Genomic DNA, 20,520 nt, shown 5'->3' with positions numbered 1-20,520 from the left:
TCAGGAGGTCATCTAGTCCAACCTCTTGCTTAAAGCAGGACCATTCCCAACTAGATCGGCCCAGCCAAAGCTTTGTCTAGCTGGGTCTTAACCTCCAAAGGTGGAGATTCCATCACCCCTTTGGGTAACCTGGTCCAGCACTTTACTATCCTTCTAGTGAGAGAGATTTTTTTTTTCCTAATGTCTAACCTAAACTTCCTGTGTTGGAGCAGTGGTTTCAAGTTTCTTATTCTGTCATCTCCCACCATTGAGAATAGGTTAGCTCCATCTTCCTTCTCATGTCCCACTCCAGCAGAAAGAGACATTTCACAAATGCCATAAACAAGGGAAATGTGAATAGGGTGGAAGCTGATGAACAAGATGGAATGGTCCAAAAAAAACCATTGTTTGACTTTCTGTATTGTTTATCTTCCAGACAGATCAAGGAATTGTGGTTCACATTAAAACAGGAAACTGCATTAAACACTGCTTAAAAATAAGGCTAAATAAGTTTTAAAATTATTCTGTACACTTCCTTCTGGAGGTTTTGGGTTGTGTTTTTTTTTTTGCCAGGGAGAATCAAAAACCAATAGACTGAAGTCAAGCATTGAATTCACATATTTTTATGCTAGTGAAATCAAACTCAAGGAAGAATTTGGATTGCAAAAAGTCAATTTTTAATTTGGGGCTTTTTTTTAGTCTTAAAAAATGTAAATACCTCATAGTTTCTGTCAGATAGGGAATATAAAGTAAATACCTAAAATATGACATGCCAGGAGAATAGTAATGTAACTAAGGCTTGACTTGATCTCCTGGGCTAGGGACAAAGTTGCACATAAATGGGTTTAAGTGATCAGAAACTGGTTTAAACCTGTGACAGAACGGAAGTTAAGTGCACATAAATCAGTTTCAAAATGGCTGAAACGGTTTAAGATAAATCTGTGTTACAAAATTTGCCCTTTACTTTGGGGTTTGCTCATTTATTAGGGATAAGTTTCTAGGGTCTTTGTAATTATATCAACGTGCTGCTCGTGTTTCTACATGGAGCTGTATCTCTCCCTTCTGCAAGTCCTCACCCCCAGTATAGCTATTTTGCAGGACTTAGTTTCAATGGGGCTGGGTTCCTCTAGCCACCAAATCAGTCAAACACCTCCTCCCTGCCCCCACCTCTGGGTTGATCAGTATGTACATGCTGACACCCTCGTATGCCAGGGATCGGTTCATCAGGGCAACAATAAAATGGAGTCAGACACAAGCGCACAGGTGAACAGAATACCTCTGAATCAGGCTGGGTGTCCAGCTGACACCTTCGTGGGCCAGCATTCAGTTCCTTAGGGCACATCTGAGCCAAACTGGGTCAGTCAGCCTGTACAAGCTGATCCCTGTATGCATCTCAAACTCAGCAATCTTTTGCCCTAACTGTCCTAGGAGTGGTAGCCTCTTGATGAGCAGACCCCACAGTATTTTTGAGCTTCAAAGAATCTTTGGCTTGGGTAAAAGAAGTGTTGCTGCAGAGCAAGTGGGGAAGAGGAAGTATAGAAGGAAACATTCATCTGGTTACCACCAGTTTGACTCTAGAAGTTATTTATTGCTACGTATATGAAATTTATGATGGTACTAGTAGTAATAGCCATGCAAGGAAAAACAAACAAAAATAATTGCAATATTACCCTGGTTCAATTGAATATTTGAGGAAACCTAGCTCAAGCTGAAATAATAAAATTCAGGTTCAGAAAGCTATGCCTAGAGAGAAAAAGAAAAAAAGGGAGAAAGAGAGAGAGCGAGCTGGGCTCTCACCGTTCCATGGCACTTAGGTGTTTGTTGACCGGCAAAGTTCCTAACACGACTGTTGAAGGTTAAACAGGCGGCCAGAAGAGATGATCTGTTTATCCCAGCTTCTCAACAAGAGTGGATGGTGTCAGAGAGATTTCTCCCTCTTGAAGCACACTGTTTCCTGCTTTACAGCTTTCTTATACTCTTAGTCTAGCCTCTTCAAAGCATTCTTTTAATTGTGTAAACCAAGAGGGGTCCAAGCAGTAATTGACAGGGAAAATCCTGTTATATAAAAGGGGTTATCTGGTTTGGAACGTCTCAAGAAACTGTTTAACAACCAGGGAAAAACATCAGGTTTTAAGGAGTAACCAGTTACCTAGGAGCCAGCTTGAAATTTATTATGAATACAGAAGATATAGCGGAAGGGCTTCTCAGATGGCTTACCTATGCTTGCACTGTGAAGTCAGTATCAAAATTTTATATTTTAACTGTTGTGAATAAGCCTCAGTTTATCATGACTTTCAGATTTGAGTGTAGTCTTTTAACATACTTAAGGGGATTATTTGGAGTGTTCATAAACTTTGTGGGGAAGGCTTCTACCAGTCATCCTGGGAAAAGTATGACAGCATTTGTGGTCAGGGCTCCAATGGGCTGGATGTTCTGATGAACCGTTAACCATTGTTCAGATGTTGCCCATACCTCCTCTGACTCGGTCTCTTGCCTCAGCATTCCCTAACCTGGCAACCGAGTTTTAGCTAATCAAGTTTAAATAGGCCTCGCATACTGGGACCGGGAATGTATGGCCTGAGGTGCCTATTAAACTTTTCTTCTGCTTAGTTTTGTTTAGACGAGGCGTTGTGGGGGGGGAAGCTAGAAAAAGTCCTTTGTAACTCCAGCAGGCTGGGTGCCAGGGCTTCCTCAGGAACACAGAGCTGACAAGTAACACCTGGTTGAATGTAGTATCAGATTTAACTGATTTAGGTCACACCAGTTTATGAAGCTTCTGTCCCAGACCCCTTCCTAGTTTAAGTTGAATCACAGTCCCCCAGCTTGCTTTTCAGCCCTGGGCTGTGCTGTGCTGTGCTCCAGAGGGTAGGGCTGGCCCCACTGCTTCCTAGCTGGAGCAAGTGAGGGCTGGCTCACTGGCCCCCCAGGCAAACCCCATCTGGGGTCTAAGGTTAGAGAGGGGGGTTAAACTCACCTTCCCCCAAGTATGGAGCTGCCCTACCCTGCTAAACTTAGTGTTGGCCGTGACTGTGAACTACAACTCCCAGAGGCACCTGGAAGCATGAAGAGGAAATGATGAGAAACCTTGTGGAGTCCTGATGCTCTGATGCTGGACTGAAAATCCTGGAGACATTAGGGGAAGCAGGAAGAGTCAGCGAACACACTTGCCATGCTGTGTTTATAGTTTTCAGTTTATAGATTTTAAAGAGAGAACTATTCTTGTTCAAGCTTTTATGAATTCAATGCTACTACCTTTCCCCCCTTACCCTCCCCCCCTGCTGAGGATGGGCCTGGGGCCTGGCCATGCCCCCTCTGCTCCAGCGTGGAGAGGGGAAAAGTCTTTCTCTCTTCCCTCCCCTTTGGCAGTGGCTGGCAGGCATGCTCTAGCACCCCGTGGTGTCTGGCTTGAGTCACAGCAGGCATGTGGCTGCATTTCCTGAATCAAAAGCTAATGTGTTCATTTGCTTATTGGTTCAATCTCTGCAGCTTAGACTAACCTGCAAAGACTTATCAATTCAGCCTTGGGCTTTTTGACTGTCTGTACTTAGGTCTTCTCTATGAACAGTGTAAAAAGAATACTGCTTGTGGAAAAAGTGTTCTTTCTATGTGTTCTTATTATGCCACTTTAACACAGCTGTGGGCTTGTGTAAAATGTATCCACATGCCAAGATTTTAAATCTCTTTCTACTAAAACTGAGTCCCAAATAGGCAAGTGGACATATTCATGAGTTCTGATAGGAGATTAAAAGCAACAGTCACTGATGTAAGTGCACATTTTGTGAATATAGGAAATGAGAACAAGTTATTTAGCAATATATATAGAAACAGAACATCCAGAAACAGCTGAGAGAGAGAAGGATTTCAGTAATTTGCTGTTGTGTGCAAATAGTGCCATCTATCTGAGGATTTCAAAGTGCCTTAGGTATAAATTAAACTAAATCTCAAATTTCCTCAGGATTAAATTGCTTTTTTTCAGTCTCTCTGCTAGTGTGAAATGACTTATCTAAGGTCATTCAGACTTTTGTCATTTGTTTATTCTTCCTATGGTGCATTTCTTAATCTCATCTTGAATTTTATCCACCTTGTATAGCTACTTACATCAGAGTGCTTGAAAGTCTTATTTGATCATGTTAATCTCCAACAGTGTATTCTTATTTATTCTTCACTATGTCTGGCTTTAAAAAGCATCTTTTCATGCATTTAAAAATATAATTATTACTTGTTTTATCTCATAGTTTTGAAAACTTGCTTTGGCTATCCCTACTGAAGGATCATGTGGCGATAGTAGAAGAATTACTGCAGGGCACATTGGCATGTGTCTGAATAGAAAAACTATTTTTTATGTCCTGTTTGTGATCCTGTTTATGGACATGGTTAAGACGGAGAAATCTAAACATTGGAACATGAATCTAAATATTTGGTATAGCTTTATGTTGAGCAGGGTCGGGTCCCATTGGTTTGGCAGTCATCTGTGCTAATAAATGTCTTTACTCTCTTTGGTCCCTGGTAAGATGTTAACTTAACTGTGTGATTAGGAACTGAGGTATTTTATCCCCCCTCACAAATGTTCTGCCATGCCACACGTGCTTGGCAGGATGCACAGTTTGGGAAGGGGTATAAAATCCCTCAGAGATTTTTAATTTTACAAGTTTTCCATTTTTCCCCAAGTAATGTTTTTTTTCCTGCAGGGTGGCTTTGTTGACTAAGTTACTTGTTTCACAATTTTTTTTAGCTTGATACATTTTTGTAATTTTTAAAACTTCAAAAGTTTATTATGTTTCTCTCTCAGTAGGAAAAACTACAAAGATTTACCAAAGAGATATTCTACTCCACATGTTTTTTATCATAATTTTACCTTTTTCGGTTTTGTTCTTACTATTGCTGTTCATATCTGATGATGATGTCTGAGACTTTGGACTCGTATTCTGTTGGTTCAGATATGTCCTGCTAAACTAATTAGCACTAGAGTAAATTAGTTCCGTGCAACCATTTACTGTACGTGAGCTCCTTTAGACAAGGTTGATTCCCGAAGGTAGTAACAACTCAGCATTTGTTGGTGGCGCACTATGGAGAGGCAGGGCTGAATATGTACATAGATTTAAGAGATGGTGCTAATGAGATCTGTGATTTTAAAAAGAAAAAAATAACCAAATCAGAAGCAGTCAGTACGCTTCGAAAAATCGCTTTGTAGCTTTACTGGGTGCCAAGTGGTAGCTCAAAATATGTTCATTAATACATTATTTAACAGCAATTTTGAAATATCATTCACTTCCCCAGTTTGGACAGATTCCTGTGTCTACAGAGAGTATTTCTTATGTCCCTATGTGACCTATGTTGCTTTCAAAGCAGTCCTTTAAAGTTCACTTCACTGAGATGAAGCTTGAACCAGTGGGGGCAGCTACAGGCCTGTTAGTCTCACCTAGGTTTTATGCCAGACTTTAAAATAGGTATTGAAAGAGACTAGAAAAATGGCATAAAATACAGTGTGGGATTACCAAATTTAGATCATGCCAGGCTAAACTGATCTTCTTTGAGGACAGATTTTTCTGGACAATAGAAATAGACTATAACTACTCAATCCAGATTTCCATGAAGAATTTGGCATGGTGTGATGCAGAAAATCATTATTTAAGATGAGGATTAATAGATTAATATTAATATGGGTTAAGAGCTGAATGAAGAGAAGAGGACAATGCTTTGTGTTGAAGGAGGAAGTGTGAAACTGGAGGGCAGTTGTTAGTGGAGTTCAGTTTGGGAAAGATCATGTGTAATGACCTTGTCAGAGAAATCTGCTGATGGGATAGTTTGGAGGTCTTGACAACATAAAAGGAGAGCAAGTAGAGGAGGAATTGGATGACTCGAAGTGATAAAAATGGTATGAACAAAGCGTCCCATTTAGGCGGCTGTGGGAAGTAAGGCAGAATTTAGATGCCTGAGTGATCCAGATAAACTCTATTCCAGCAATTGCAAAACTGTTCAAGCAGTTAAAATAATTTAGGTGCCTTCAAGTGCCATCTCTTTATGAGTTTTACATGGGGATTATTTCTTGTTTTTGTTTGGTCACTGCGGCCAGAGCAGAGTTAAAGCCCAGCTCTCATTACCCCTTGGGGTTGCCCTCACTGATGGGCTAGGAAGAAGTGCTGCTGCTTGCTTGTTTTCCTTTTGAGCCCATGACTCTCCTGCATGCTGTGTAAAGTGGCCCAGCATCAGCTAGAATAGTGGTGGGTTTCCCCCACCCAGGCTGTTGCCTAGTCTGGAATTAGGAAACTCCTGGCATGTGGGAGATGTACATTTAATTCCACTCAGGCTGAAAAGCATCTAGACTTGGATCTTCCTCTGCATGAACAAGAGCCCCAACAGCTTGTATTGGGCAAAAAGTGAGTGGCCTGTTGCTACCACCAATCTGTTAAAGAATGAACATTGTTAGGGGTGCTTTATTTCACACCTGCATCTGGTGCCATGATCACTTGAGTTAATTGTCTCCTTTCTGGGTGTGTTCTGGATCCTGAATTGACTGATGTGCCTAATATGCAATCCTGGAACAGATGCCTGAACTCTGGGGAGGCATCTCTGTTTCTAGCACTTCCTTAATGGCTGTCTCTAAGCATAGTCCTGTTGAGTGCCTGAGCACTCTGGATTGCTTTCTGAAGGTGGCTGACTCACCAGGGATCCTCGATGTCTACCCATCTTGATATGAAAAATTGGATCCAGCCACTTTTTTAACATTACAGTGCCTAAAAGTTGAGGCTTCTGAAAATGGCTGGCCCTTAGGGACGAATAATAATTGATGCTGTAAGTTAGTGGGCATCCATTGGACATGCCAGAGGAGGTTAAAGATGGGTATACTGATTGATCACAGGATGAAAGAGCTACCAATGAGATGCAGCTGCAAAAGGTAAATGTGGTCCTAGGATGCATCAAGTGAGGTGTTTCCAGTGGAGCTTAAAAGGGAAGGTATCATTGTACAAGGCACCAGTTAGATTTCAGTTAGTTACAAACTATTTCCAGATGGAGAAAAATGAATTGCAACTAGAGCAGAAGCAGAGAAGGACTGCTAGGTAGGATGATCAGGGAAAGGAGAGCTTGTCATGAGGAGGCCAAAAGGATTGCTTTCTCAGCCTTCATTATGTTAAGCTGAATGGGGGAGCCCCAGTTGTCTATTAAAAATAATGCACTGATTGTGGTGGAGAGGTAAATTCTGGGGAGGGAGAAAAGCTGTTTTGCTCTGCCTATGCTACTCTCATGATGCTCCTGGGGACTACTGCTTTCAAATGCATCCCGCTTGCCCCCTGCCCCATGCCAGTGCCTGAAATGAAGCAGCCTAAACCCCCACTTTCAACTGCTCTCCAGTGTGGAAGGCTGAAGACCCCACATAGCGGCTTCACTGCCTCGTTTCTGGGGTTGATGTGTGGGGAATGCCTGAGTGATGTGTGGCATCACCCAGGAGCACTGCCGAAACAGTGGAGAATGTGTCCTTTGTCTAAAAGACAATATTGGCACAAGAATGACTGACGGTGAATACGTTTAGGCTGAAAGTTGAAAGAAAGCTTCTAACGCTTAGATGAGTGAGGTTTTGGAGCAGGCTTGTAACAGGAGCAGCAGGGACAAGAGCCCAAGCAGCTCTCTAGATAGAGTTCAGTAATTTATGAAAGTGATCATATGACGTAGTTGATTGTGATAGCAGGGGTCTGGACTCAGTCCACGTGTGCACCAGGAGGTCCCTTTCAGTTTTGTGTTCCTGGTACACCTTTTGGGATGGGAGGGAACTATCTGAACTGGGAGCAGGTGATGCAGTGTTTCACAGCCCATTTATCCTTTCCTTTTTTTTTTTTTTCTAGTATGTGGGGGCTGCTGCTTCTTTCTTTCCCTACTTTCTTCCTCTCGTATGGGGACTGGATAAAGCTGAGCAGTGCTATGCTTTGTCCGGTGTCAGGACCCAGGGACCCTTATCACTCTTGTAAGTGCTGAGGTTGGGCAGTGTGGGTGGTACTGGGACTGAGGGATTGGCTCCTGCATATGTGGAAGGTTGAACCTTGCTGAATAGCCAGTGTGGGGGTCATTACATGAACTCCTCACTTGTTACCCTTAATCTGTTTGCTAGTTTCCAATGATACCAGGGGGAGTAGACTGATAAAACTGCTATGTGGTCCATCTCACCTTCTCTTTGGCATCCAGAAGTTCTGATTTTGAAGTTCAAATTACTGTTAAACTAGTAGCTGTGGGGAGCTGGTAAATATCTGGCATCTTTATAACCTCATGGTTGCTAGGGGATGGAACGATGCATGGCAAGGGGTACAATTTGGTCATACCACCTTTTCCTTGTATTCTGATTGAAGAGCTTGACAGGTCTTAGTAGTAGAAGGGACATGATCGGGCACTGCGTGGGGAGTGGGCAGGGGGTACAGGGAACGTCTGCCTGCTGTAGCATGTGGTCACAGGTGGGGGCAGCGTGCCTTGCCCCACTTCTGTGTGGCACCCTGTGGCCATGCCCCTTTGCCCCCCTGCCTGTGCAGGTAGTGGTTGCCTGGGTGCACAGCTGCAGGGTGCCACACAGAAAGCCCGTGTGGGGCAGAGGGCATGGCGCGTGGCCACAGGGTGCCATAAGTGCAGTGGGCAGAGAGGCGCTGGCAGTGTCTGCTAAATGCAGCACATGGCTTGTGGGTGGGACAAGTCCCCCATGCACGCTCCCCGCGTGGTGCCATGCCCCACACCTCTCCCCACACCGGGAGCATCTGCTGACCAGAGCGCACTGGTGGGTGGCTGTGGCATGTGGTTGGCTGGGTGTGTGGGGCATACAACTGGGTGTGTGGGTGGGTGTGTGGCATGTGGCTGGCTGGGTGTGGGTGAGTGTGCATCTGAGGTGTGGGCAGGGTGCACGGGGCTGGACACAGAGTCGGGGGGGTGGGGGTTGCGTGCGACTGGATGCAGAGTGATGGCAGTGCAGGGCAGTGGGTGGTGGCACTCTGTCTCTGCTGCCCGCCTGTCATTCTTGACAGGCACTTTGCTAGTATTGTTCATAAAGGTAGAGTTGGTTCTTTATCACCTTGGGTAGTTTAGGCCTTTTGCCTGACGTTTTTCCACTCAAGCCTTTGATGCTTGTTGAAAGCCTCCTTGGAACAGTCATATAGGGTAATCTGGCAAGGAGGGATGGATTTACTCCAGGTAGGTGAAACTTTTAAATAAAGTTTTCTGGGTTCATATGACCCAACCTTTTAAGTGACATTTTTTAACTGAACTGTTGTGTCCTGTAGATTAAAGGATTGTTTTACCCGTCTAATGCACTTGTAGGAATTTAAATAAGTTAGGAAGTTGTTTAATTTTTAAAACAGAGTTCAGTATTTAACTCAAAATCTCTCCTTATGCAACTAATATCTCTGTCTTAATAATAATTTAAATCTGATTGGTCTAATTTCAGTCAGGTATGTTGACTGTCTGACATCAAATTGAGTTACGTTTGTATTTATAGTATTTACCCAACTGTAAGATGACTCTGAAGTTGAGATGTTTTCTCTCTCCCCCTTCCCTCCCCTCCAACCCTCAATACTTAGATTGTATACATATTCTATACATATAATACATATATAAAAGTATTCCTTTATAACTTTTCCATGTATATAATCTAATTATTGAAGGGTGGAACATGGTCTTAAATTCATCTCTAACATCAGCACTGCACCTGGGAAAGCAGCAAGGTGGGGCAGGGCTTCCCCCCTGCCTCAAGCTGCTTGCCTTCTGTAGCAGCTCTGGCTTTAGGACAGCTGCAGCTTTAGCCTCACCCATCCAGAAGGAGCAACAGCAGCTCCAAGTCTGGATGAGAGCAGAAGTTAAGCAGCTGTAAGGAGGAAAGCAGGAGGAGAGAGGGGTGCAGGTTGTGCTGTTTTCCCCATTCCTACCCTGAGCCACAAACTGCAGGTTCCCCTGTGTGCCCCCCCCCCAATACTGCACGTCCTCCCTACACTCTCCCTTCTGCATTCCCCAGGCCCTGCAGCATGAGCCACCCTAGTGCTACCTGGGCAGGATGACCCACCCTGCTTCTGGCTTCACCCAAGTCCTAGAGCCAGGGCCGCAGCAGCCGCCTGCCCCAAACAGTACTTGACTCCAAGATGAGGCTTTTCCCCCTGTGTTGATTGGGAGGAGTGGAAAAATGTTGTCTTGGATTCAAGTAAATAAGGTAACAGGATTGTGGTTTTATTTATTTAAAATGTGTTTCTCTTATTTGTACTTGCGCTTTCCTTCTTGGAGATATAAAATTACTTTTGATCTTTTTTTGGCCTTTTTAAAAAGGTGTGCTTTGAAAACATCTTGTTTTTCATTTTCAAAAATTGTTGTTTTTTTTCTGGGAGGCTAGTAAGATAAAACAGCATCACAAACACAAAAGTAATAAAAGCTGAAAGGGAAAAATTACCAGACTTTCTAGAACTGTTCCCCCCTGCCCCCCTTTATTAAAATTAAAGACCTGAGAGTCGAGGGGAAAGGATCTTTCTGTAGACGATACATTTATAGAAATAGATAATTTATATGTATTTTTTTTTTATTGTAAGCTACCCTGGGCATCTCTTTGGGGAGGGCAGAATACAAATAAATAAATACATAAATTCTTTCTATTTTGATTGAGGAGGGAGCTCCCATTATATCAGATTATGGAGCATTCATTTTTGGATTTCCAGACTAGGATGTGTCTGAAACCAGCTGTTTATCAGAATTTATGTGGGGTGCCCATATAGTGCATCAAAACAAAAAAGCAGGCAATTGAATGTACAGGGGTTGTCATTTCTGGTACAAAATGCAGTCTAGCCCACCTGCAACATGGTTGCAGTTCAGTAATTTTGTATTGGCTTTGGGGTCACAGGAGCCTTGAAACACAGGGTGGAAAGGGCTGAATAGATGTTTTGTTTTCATGGATGTACTGAGCTGCAGCATGTTATCCAAATGCAGCAGTGTTTGGTTACTTTGCCTTTGCTTAACTCGGTGTCTTCAGCCTCCTCCTTCATCTGGGATTGCCAGATTATCAGTAGACTTAATGTATTGATATAATGAAAGAGATTTCTTCTCTGCCTGGTGTAAATTAAGGCATTACTGAAGGAGAGGGAGTGAACGGATTGGGTGGGTTACATCTGCAGATGATTAATATGGCTGCTGCAGCCTGCTTCCTCAGTGTAGGAGCATTCAACTGCAGACAGCTTTGATTCTGGAAGAAAAGGGAGAAGGGAGGGAGGAGCACACGATAGCTCTTTTCCTCTTCGTGTATCTGATCTCCTGGATGGATGGATATTTGTTCAGTGGTTTAGCTCTAGAATCAGGACGATGCAAGTTTTTCAATACATATTATTGAAACAGCGAGACCTTAAATGCTTTCAGGGTGGAATGGGGTTCCAGTGCAATTGTCTGTAAAGAACTGCAGCTTTCATGGTGAGTGAATGCATCAGACATGATGCTGGGAATCCATGCAACATCCTTACGGCTTTAATTGGGTATTTGCCACACCACAGTGTAGAAGGGAAAGCTGCTGTTAATGCTTGGATTAGTGCTAAAGACAAAACCAGTGAGACACTAACTTTCAAGTCTGTTGTTAAAATGTAAGCATTTTCCTTAAGATAAGATACTGTAGCTATTTAAGTGTAAAATAGACTTCTCAAGCAGATAATGTTTTCTTTGTGCAGAGCAAGGTTGTGTAGTGGTAGATTTTGGTGAAGGTGGTGGTCAAGGTGAATACCCTACTGCTAGATAAAATAAACCAGGCTGTTTTGCAGCCTTTTAGAAAGATCATAATAGTTGGTTAGCATTTAAGTTAACAGCTTTGATGCTCGATTGGGTTTGTTCTTCTGAATAATTTCAGATGCCTTTGAGAGTACACTGAAACCCTTTATTTTGAGGGTGTCAAGTAAATTGAATTATGTAGCTTTTTTGGCTTGTTAAATTGTTTATATAAATGCATTTTAATTTGTTTGTCATCTCACTTCATTTTAAAGTAAGCTTGCTGTGACCGCACATGCCTTAAAAGTTGGTGCAGAGAAGTGAGGTTAATTCTGCAATGTACAATTAATCCAGGTTTCTTTGGCTCAGATGCAAAAAAACTTAACTACAAAGTTGCATTCAAGCTACTATCGCCTTGCTGTTCCTGCACTTGATCTAGTGTGACTGGGGGCATATCCTATGGTATCTTGCCTGAGGTGCCTCAGGACTCCTTCATAGTTAGTTGGGTCAATTGCAGGAGAATTTGCCTGTCCTTTGAGGGGAATTATGGGAAGGCAGTGGAGGACAGCAGAATTTGGATGACTGTAATTTAGTCTGCATCCTTACTGCAGGGTGGGCAGGTACCAATTCAAGCAGAACCCCTTATTTTGACCTGCCTCCCAACCATGAAGTGAACCCAAGCTTAAAGCTTCTTTAAACCCAAGGCAGACTTTATTTTCTCCTGTGTGAATGGTAGTGGGAGGGCAGGAGGTAAAGGACGGCCTTGGTAGGAGCCTGTATTATCTATCTGGCCAGCATAAATGTACCCTGAATGTTTAGTGATTTCTTCATGCTACATTGTGTTGGCAAAATGCATTTATCAGACTGTTTAACTGCTGTGTATTGAAACAGGTACTAATTACTGTTTTTTCATTTTGGCAGGTGACTTTAGTAATGCAACTACTATTGTAAGAGATGCTGTATGATTCATGAGGCTTATGCCAGCTCCTTTACTGTGTCTGCCTGTGCAAATCTTGCTTTATGCACAATCAGCAGATCTCCAGTGTGAATTTATGCATAAGCTCTGAACTCTACCTAGTAGCTGCATCTTCAAAGCACGTTTTGTCAGAGATTGCATCCTCTGTTCCCTAACATCAGAGGATTATTTCTAAGAGCTGTTGTTTCCTGGCTCTGTTTTTGTTTGTGTTTTTGTTAGCTCAATAGAAATCTTTTTAAATGTGTTTGTAACTACAAAGGACTGATATACTTCATACTCATCCAAGATGCCGCTCATACACTCGTACGAGATGCCACTCCCATTTGGAAAACTGTGCTGACTGTAACACATTGTATAATGGTTTTTCTTTACACTACATAGTATTGAATAAAAACATCCCCAAGAAATTTGTCAAAGAACAGAGGAGGAGGATTTGGGGTTCAAGGGTAGTTGAATGATAGCTTATCTTAAAGAGAGAACATTTTAAATAACTTCAATGAATTAACTGCTAAAACGAGAACTGTTTATTTCAATGTGCAGTTCTGTCAGAGTGGTGTGTGCGATGGGGTGTTGGTCTGGACAAAGAGTTTTATGTGCTTGATAAGTTTCAAAAATCATTCTGATATAAAGAGAACAAAATCTAGCACAGTGTGTTAGGCCTCCTAAACCTTTCAGAAGTAGTTGTGGTGTTCAATTATTCTTTAATGAAGTTGAATTTTTTTTTGGAAAATGCTTCCTCATACACATTTCAAAAGTCACTTAATTGATTTTTCCTTTAAAATGAAGAAGTGCATTGACTATCTAGTTCCGTGTGCTTTACTAAGAGTAATACATGATGATTTCAATATTCCATCAATTTCTTATTAATAACAGCTAATAGTTTTTCATTATTTATAACCCCAAAAACAAAGTCTCATAAAATTCAAGATGAGGATCAGTCAGCCTTTTGAAGCAGTAACAGCTATTGGTATTTGACTAAGTTAAATTGGTACAAAGGAATTGGCTTTTGTACGTAGCTTTGTTCTGCTGAAGACAATAGATTACTCTATACTTGCAAATGAAATCATTTTTCTTACTATGCCTTAAATACAACATTATCTTTGTTGCTTTCAGTTGTCTTCAAGAGGTTGTCACATTTAACTTTATGTTGATCCTTGGCTTTTTGAGTGTGTGATCTTTGATGCACTTTTTTTTCCCCACCTATGCAAAGCCATATGCTAATAACTTATTCTCTCTGGATATAGTTTTGCATGGAGAAGTGCTTACTCAGTACAAATGCTTCCTCCACCCCCAAAAATAGTTTAACATCAATATTGCTTGATAATTTAGTAACCAAGAGCTGCCTCCTTTGGTTTTCAAATTTACCATACTTACTTGATTCTAAGGTGAACTTGGGTTAGGGGGGAGCCCTTTATCTTGGAATCAAGTAAGAGAGCAACAGGGGAGCAGGTAGCTGCTGTGGCTTGGGCTCCAACCCCTACCCAGAGTTGGGGTCATAGCCACAACTGCTGCCTGTCCTCCCTTCCCCCCAGCCTCTGCTGCCCTCTATGCCTTTCTCCCTGTCCATCTTCCCCCCCCTTGCTCCATGCCAGCAGGCTCTGGGCATGCTGCAGCCTGGGGCACTGAGCACAGCGCAAGCTCAGCCCTGTAGCACTGGTGTGCAGCCCACATGGTTTTTATGGGGGCTGGACTGGGGCTGCACTCAGTGCCCCAAGGTAGAATGGGGATGGAGCCTGTTGGGACAGAGCAGAGGCTCTGCAGCAGGGGACAGAGGTGGCAGGCTGCTTGACCTCCCCACACCACCTGCCTCCCCAGCAGTAGGTGGGATGAATTAAGGATGACCCTCCCAATACTTAGCTAGTAAACATGGAAAATTATAACAAACATACCTTTTCCATGTATAAAATCTAATTATTGGGGAGTCATCTTAAATTCAAGGTTGTCTTAAGTTTGAGTAAATACAGTATACATTACTGGTATTTAACAAATATTGCTTACCTTATAAGAGGATCATGCTTTGCAGATAAATTTATAATATGGTACCTGTAATACAGATGTAGGAACAGGAAATTTATACATCCAGTGCTATCGAAACTGTCATACAGCTATGTAAAAACCACTACTAAGGGGAGCTGAGGTGAAATTTCACCTTCTTTGGAAACATCGTGTCAGTGGCAGGATACTGGATTATATGGACTAGCTGTATGATCTGATATGGCAATCCCTATGTTCTTACATTGGGAAATAAGGGTTCCTCTAACTGAGGGCTGTCCAACTAGTGACTGGTCAGGGGCTGCACAGCATGGCACATCACAGTGCAGGTACATCCTCCCCCCTCCTCCCCTCCACCCTCACTACACTGTGCCACTACCCCCTGCCTTTGCACATCGTGTTGCATGTCGTCCCACTTCTCTTGTTGCCTTACATTTCTTAGATATTTGTTCCTTGTCACATGTAACTTCACAATCTGTGATTCAGTATGACTAAACATAACATATGAGATGCCATGCTGTGTCAGACTCTAGGTCATCTAGCCCAGTGTTTTGCATCTTTGTGACAGAGCAGATGTTAAGGGGAAGAATAATTGTACAGGGCCTATCCAGATTCAGCCACCCCTGCCCCATTTCTCTAACAACTTCTGGGACTGGGAGGTCTGCAAAGTCTTGTTTTGGAACTGGGATGTTTAATACCTAGTGATGGACGTATCCTGCATGAATTGGTCTATTCCTCTTTTGAACCTGATTCGGAGCCTCTGCAACATCTTGCAGCAGTGAATTTCACAAATTAATAATGTGCTACTAGAAAATTTTGTTGAATTTAAACCTCCTACCTAATAATTTCTTTCTCCCCTAGTTCTAGTACTGTGAGAGAAGGTAAACTGTAAATCCCTATTTATTTTCTCCACACATTTATTATTTTATAGACCTTTTGTCATATTCCTCCATACAACCCTCCAAATGGTCTTTGCCCCAAAATGGAAAGTTCCTAGCTCATTTGGTCACTTGTATGGAAGCCTCTTCATGCACCTGAATTATTTGTGTTTGCCTTCTCTGAACGTTTTCTGGTTGTACTCTAGCCTTTTGGGGTGGTGGGACCAGAACGGCAAGCAGTATTCAAGGTGTGGGTGTATTATGGGAATTATAATGACATAGTGACACTTTCTGCATTTGTTTTCAATTCCCTTCACACTGAAGTATGAAACAGCAAGGGATGGGAGGTAGGAGGTGGACCAGTAGTCTTCCCTTCTGCTACAGATGTCACTAATGTACACTGTGTGGACATGGAAATAGTCTTAATGGTAGTTTCTGGAATGTTTTAGTTGTCTGCTAAAGCAAACTATCAGCAGAGCTTAGCAGCTTTCTGTTAAAATATGGTCAGTAGAAACTCGAGACTTCATCATTTGTATTAGCAGTAGAGGGCATACATAAAAATTGAAAAAATTCAAACATATAACACTGTTGGCTACAAAGGACCAACTCACAGGATCGTCGTAAAATTCTAGTTTATTGGATGGATGCAAAAGTCAGACCATAAACCTTGGTGCTGATCCCCCTCAAACGCATACATTCACTCTCACACACACACACACACACACTCAAAGTAGCTAGCTATGAACACTAAGCACCAGTATCAAGATATACCTAGCCCCAAGCTCTGGAGTCCGCTGTCGATGGCCAGTTGAGGCTTCTTTCAGTGCAGTGTTGCTTCAGAAGGGGGTCACTGGCTGGTCCTTCTGGCTGGACAGGCAAGGTGCTGGTCCAGTCAAAGAGGGTGCCATTGAGGGTCATTCTTTGCTGCTTTTTATTCCTCTCTGGCAGATCTTGGTGACTCCCCAATCCTCGGGTTTAACTAATCCAGCGGTCATTGACCTCGAGGGACGTCCCTCTTGGTAGCTGCTGGATGACAGCTATCAGCCCCAGGGGTCATGTCCGCAGGTATGTGCAGTCTCAGGAGCCCGTTGTTGAATTTTGATTGATTCACTGCCATGATGAATAGAGCTCTGGAAGTGGTTGATCGGGGTATTTCAACCCCAAGGGTCTGTTTTCAGCATTGATTAGTTCAAACCCGGGCTTCCAGTACCTTTTAAGAGTGAAGTTTCAGGGAGTTCCTGGCTCTGTATTGATTCTTTCCTCCTCTTGGTCTGTAGTTTTGTAGATGTTAATTGCCACTGTTAACTTGTTTATTCAGACTAGCTACTGTGTTACACAATCGACCATAATTCATTCAGTGACCCACTCCATACAGAGATTCCTGCCCTGGCTAACATTATTACATGGTACAACTTACTTTTAAACTGAAAGTACATTTGTAAAAGCATCAACAAGCTCTATTTTCACTACAAGTACACATTATATAAAAATAATAATATAATAAAAGAAAAGGAGAGAAGAAGAAAGAAAAAGTAGAAAAGAGAGAGCATCCCCAAAGGGGGCAACTAGTGCAAAAGGGGCTTTTGCCATATGGAGGAGCTTCACATTTGAGAAGAGGGAGGGGGCAGGCGAAAGGTTTCTTGCTACAACACTAGTAATTTGTATGCCTCACAGTAAATATTAGGACTTGTTTTAGAATGCTATATGTTGCAGCCTATTTGAATTGAGTTATTTTATACATAATTTACAGAACGGGTTTTTATGAACTTTGTAACATTTGTGAAGGGAGGTTTACATCAAAGGGATATATCAGAAAGATGTTCTCTGAAGTGCATAGTGTACTTCCTTACATGACTCAGTTTTGGACAGGTGTTATTTTAATCAGGGCTGTGTATGGCAGTAAATATTCTTGGGAGGTGGTAAGCTGCTCTGTAGAAACTAAACGCAGTGATTGTGATTCTGGACCTTTCCTCCCTCTGGGTTGTTACTTGATGAAATATCAGTATTTTTTTTTAAATTGTATTTGTGTAGAATACCCATTACCAGAGTAAAATACTGGCAATATATCTAATTTAATGACTTACTTTGTGGCACACCAGTGAAGGTCAGGTGATATAAGGGCTGATGTCATCTGTGTCATTAAATTGACCATTTTTAAAGAAAAAATATATCAGTAGTTTTAAGTTCTAGATGTGGTCAAATCAAGAACCTCAGGCTGAATGTGTTCACTAAATAATTGCAAGCTTAAACAGTGTTTCAGATTAAAATAAGTAATACAGTTTTCTGTGTAACCAGAGTTAAAGTATCTTATTGAATTTGTTACATTTGGGTACATATCTGAAAATGATTTTAAATATAAGAGGAATGACTTTTAGCAAGATATAAATTCAAAAAGCATGTGTGTGTGTGGGGGGGTTTCCTTCGATTTCAAGGTCAGTCTTGCATGTAAAAGATTTTGTTTTGTTTGTTTTGTCTACATTCTAATATCGTAAACGCCTTAGTCTGTCTGCCTGTAATACTTTATTCACACTCTGGTTGTCTTGGCAGCAATCACAATGCTGACTGAAACAACCAATCAGAGTGCTCCGCACGGACAGACACGGCAGAGCACCTCCATGATGGCAGGGACTGAGGGGCCGAGGCCCCGGCCCTGCTTCTTGGAGTCGGATGGTGGGGACAGAGTGAGGGGGCGAGGCCAGCAATACTGGCCTTGCTCCCAGCCCTGCTCTGTGGAGGTGGCAGTGCAGAGTGCTGGCAACACAGCATTGGCCTTGCCCCCCCTCCCCCACTCCAACCTCGCCGCTGCTGCTGGGCCCTGACAAAAGCTGGCAGAGAGGAGGGAAGTGGAGTTGGGGGGGCACAGTAGCAGCGCCCTGCTACTGCTGGGCCCTGAAAACAGACGGGAGGGAAGGAGGAGAGCTGGAGGGAGCGGGGTACACACAGCCGGATGCGCAGAAGTGGCAACGCAGAGCGCTGGGTGGTGGCTGCAGCCACCATGTGCAAGTTCCCCCCTCCCTCATACCTGGGAGGTGGGGGCAGGCCGGGGTGTGTGCATGGGGCTGGAGGCAGAGCAGTGGCAGCACAGGGCAGTGGGTGGCAGCGCTTCGTTCCCCTCCTTGCCAACCCCACCTGTCATTCTTGATGGGCAGTTGGCTATTAGTATATATAATAGGCCAGATCCTATAATTGGTCAGATATTAAAAATTAGCTTAAAATGTTTAGCATACTCAATGCATTTTATCAGCAATTTATGTAAAGCATTTTCAACATGAAAGGCTTAAAATATTTTTTCTAGAAATAAAATTTAGATTACTTTCTGAGAAGTAAAAATGAATTACTCAGTACAGTATCTAGTATCTGATTCCCTAAAAACAAGTAACATTTAACTTTTGTTCAAGAAATTGTAAAATAATTTCTTACATCATTAATTAGAGAAGCTTCTATACATTTCTTTTAGTGAGTTTTCATTGCTTGTATCTATGCCCTGTCTGGTGTATAGACTTTATCTTCCATTCCTATGCCAATGATGTATCTCTTCTTTATTTAGGAATATGAAGAAAAAGCTGGACGACCTCACAAGCCACTTTCTCCTAAACAGAATGTGAGGAAGAACCTTGACTTTGAGCCACTTTCCACTACCGCGCTTATTCTAGAAGACAGGCCAGCGTAAGTTCTTGGAAAGAAACTTGGTGTCTGTAGTATGGCATTAGATGCCCTAAACATAGAAAAGAGGTTCCTTTCTTGCTGCAGATGAGTAGAATAAGATAATTAATTGGATAAGTTGTTTTAAATTATACATATCCAAATTGTTTTATAGGCAAATAGTACATTTATAAGACCAATTAAAAAAGTAACTTCATGGTACAGTAATTTCTTGTAAACAAGAATTTACAGTCTGCTTTTGGTGGTGGATTTTTAGGTTTCTTGTTAACCGTGGTCAGAGGCTGATTTATGTGAATGGTAACCCATGGATAAAAAACTAAGCTTTTGCTGAAAGGACTAAGAGAAGCTAGGATATTGTGTCCTACTTGCACAGCAGATGTCTAATTCCCATAAATAATGAAGCAACATAATAAAGAATTTGCTGCAGTGGATTCACTGTCACAGTATGAAGGCTGTTGGGCATTTAGTAAGCTTTTTATTCTTTTTATTGTAAGCAGAAGTGTTCTTATACAAATCAGATGAATAACAGACTTCTTGAAAGCCTCTGAACTATAGTTTTCCCCTTAAATTCTCCGAAGAGAGGCAGCCATTTGCAAAGGTATACTGAGTATCTGACTTTACATGCATGCACAGACAGCAATTTAGTATTCTTTTATCCAAAACAAGCTTACTGAATTTTCGGAATGATCTGACTTGCTGCAAAATAATGGCATATACAATTAGATATTATATACAGCCTTACAACAGAATAATATATTGATATTTGTAAGGAATATTTTTCATCAAGTAAAACTTTCTCTAATCAAATTGTTAATTTGTCATGTATTTAAGTTACAAAGCTATGTATTTGTGATAGAGGTGCACTGACATATCAGTTGCCTATCAGATTGGCACCAGTAAAAGGGAAATAACATTATTGGCTATCAGCTTTTTTGGCTATTGTAGTTGATTTTTTTCCCTTGCATACAGGCAGCATCCTAGTGTGCAGGGGGTCACACTTGGGGCTGCCGAGAATAAGACGCAGGGGGCGCCGCATGCGTGTGCACAGCTGTACATATGTACATGGCCAGGAAAACAGCTGGGCGGTGTGGAGTGCAGCTCCCTGCAGGTATGTCTATGGAGCAGAAGGGGCGTGAGGGAAGGAAGGGGCTTGGGAGCAGTGGGCATGGGAGAGTTGCGCCACCTCACTGCTGGGCGGGCAGGAGATGTGCGGCCAATGCGGGACTCTCAGGGCAAAGGCAGCAGAATAGAGAGCCCCAAGCCCACTGCAGGCAGCCTGCATCTGCCCCCAACTCCTCTAGGCTCTGCTCCACTTAAAAGCATCCCCACACTTAAAAA

General features: G+C 42.4%; 1 protein-coding gene across 5 annotated transcripts in view; it reads left to right on the top strand.

Annotated features, from left to right (window-relative positions):
- TBC1D14 (TBC1 domain family member 14) overlaps positions 1–20,520 on the top strand; it is a 111,959-nt gene that overhangs the window by 57,634 nt on the left and 33,805 nt on the right. For all 5 annotated transcript variants that reach the window (XM_090035541.1, XM_090035543.1, XM_090035544.1 and 2 more), the window contains one exon: positions 19,067–19,185. In XM_090035541.1, the coding sequence (XP_089891667.1) occupies positions 19,067–19,185 (119 nt within the window). The remainder of the gene's footprint in view (positions 1–19,066; positions 19,186–20,520) is intronic.

The sequence above is a fragment of the Crocodylus siamensis genome, chromosome 2, assembly GCF_052110815.1.
Source record: "Crocodylus siamensis isolate JL-2025a chromosome 2, ASM5211081v1, whole genome shotgun sequence".
In the NCBI taxonomy this organism is placed as follows: Eukaryota; Metazoa; Chordata; order Crocodylia; family Crocodylidae; genus Crocodylus; species Crocodylus siamensis.
This window is presented reverse-complemented; position numbering and strand designations above follow the sequence as displayed.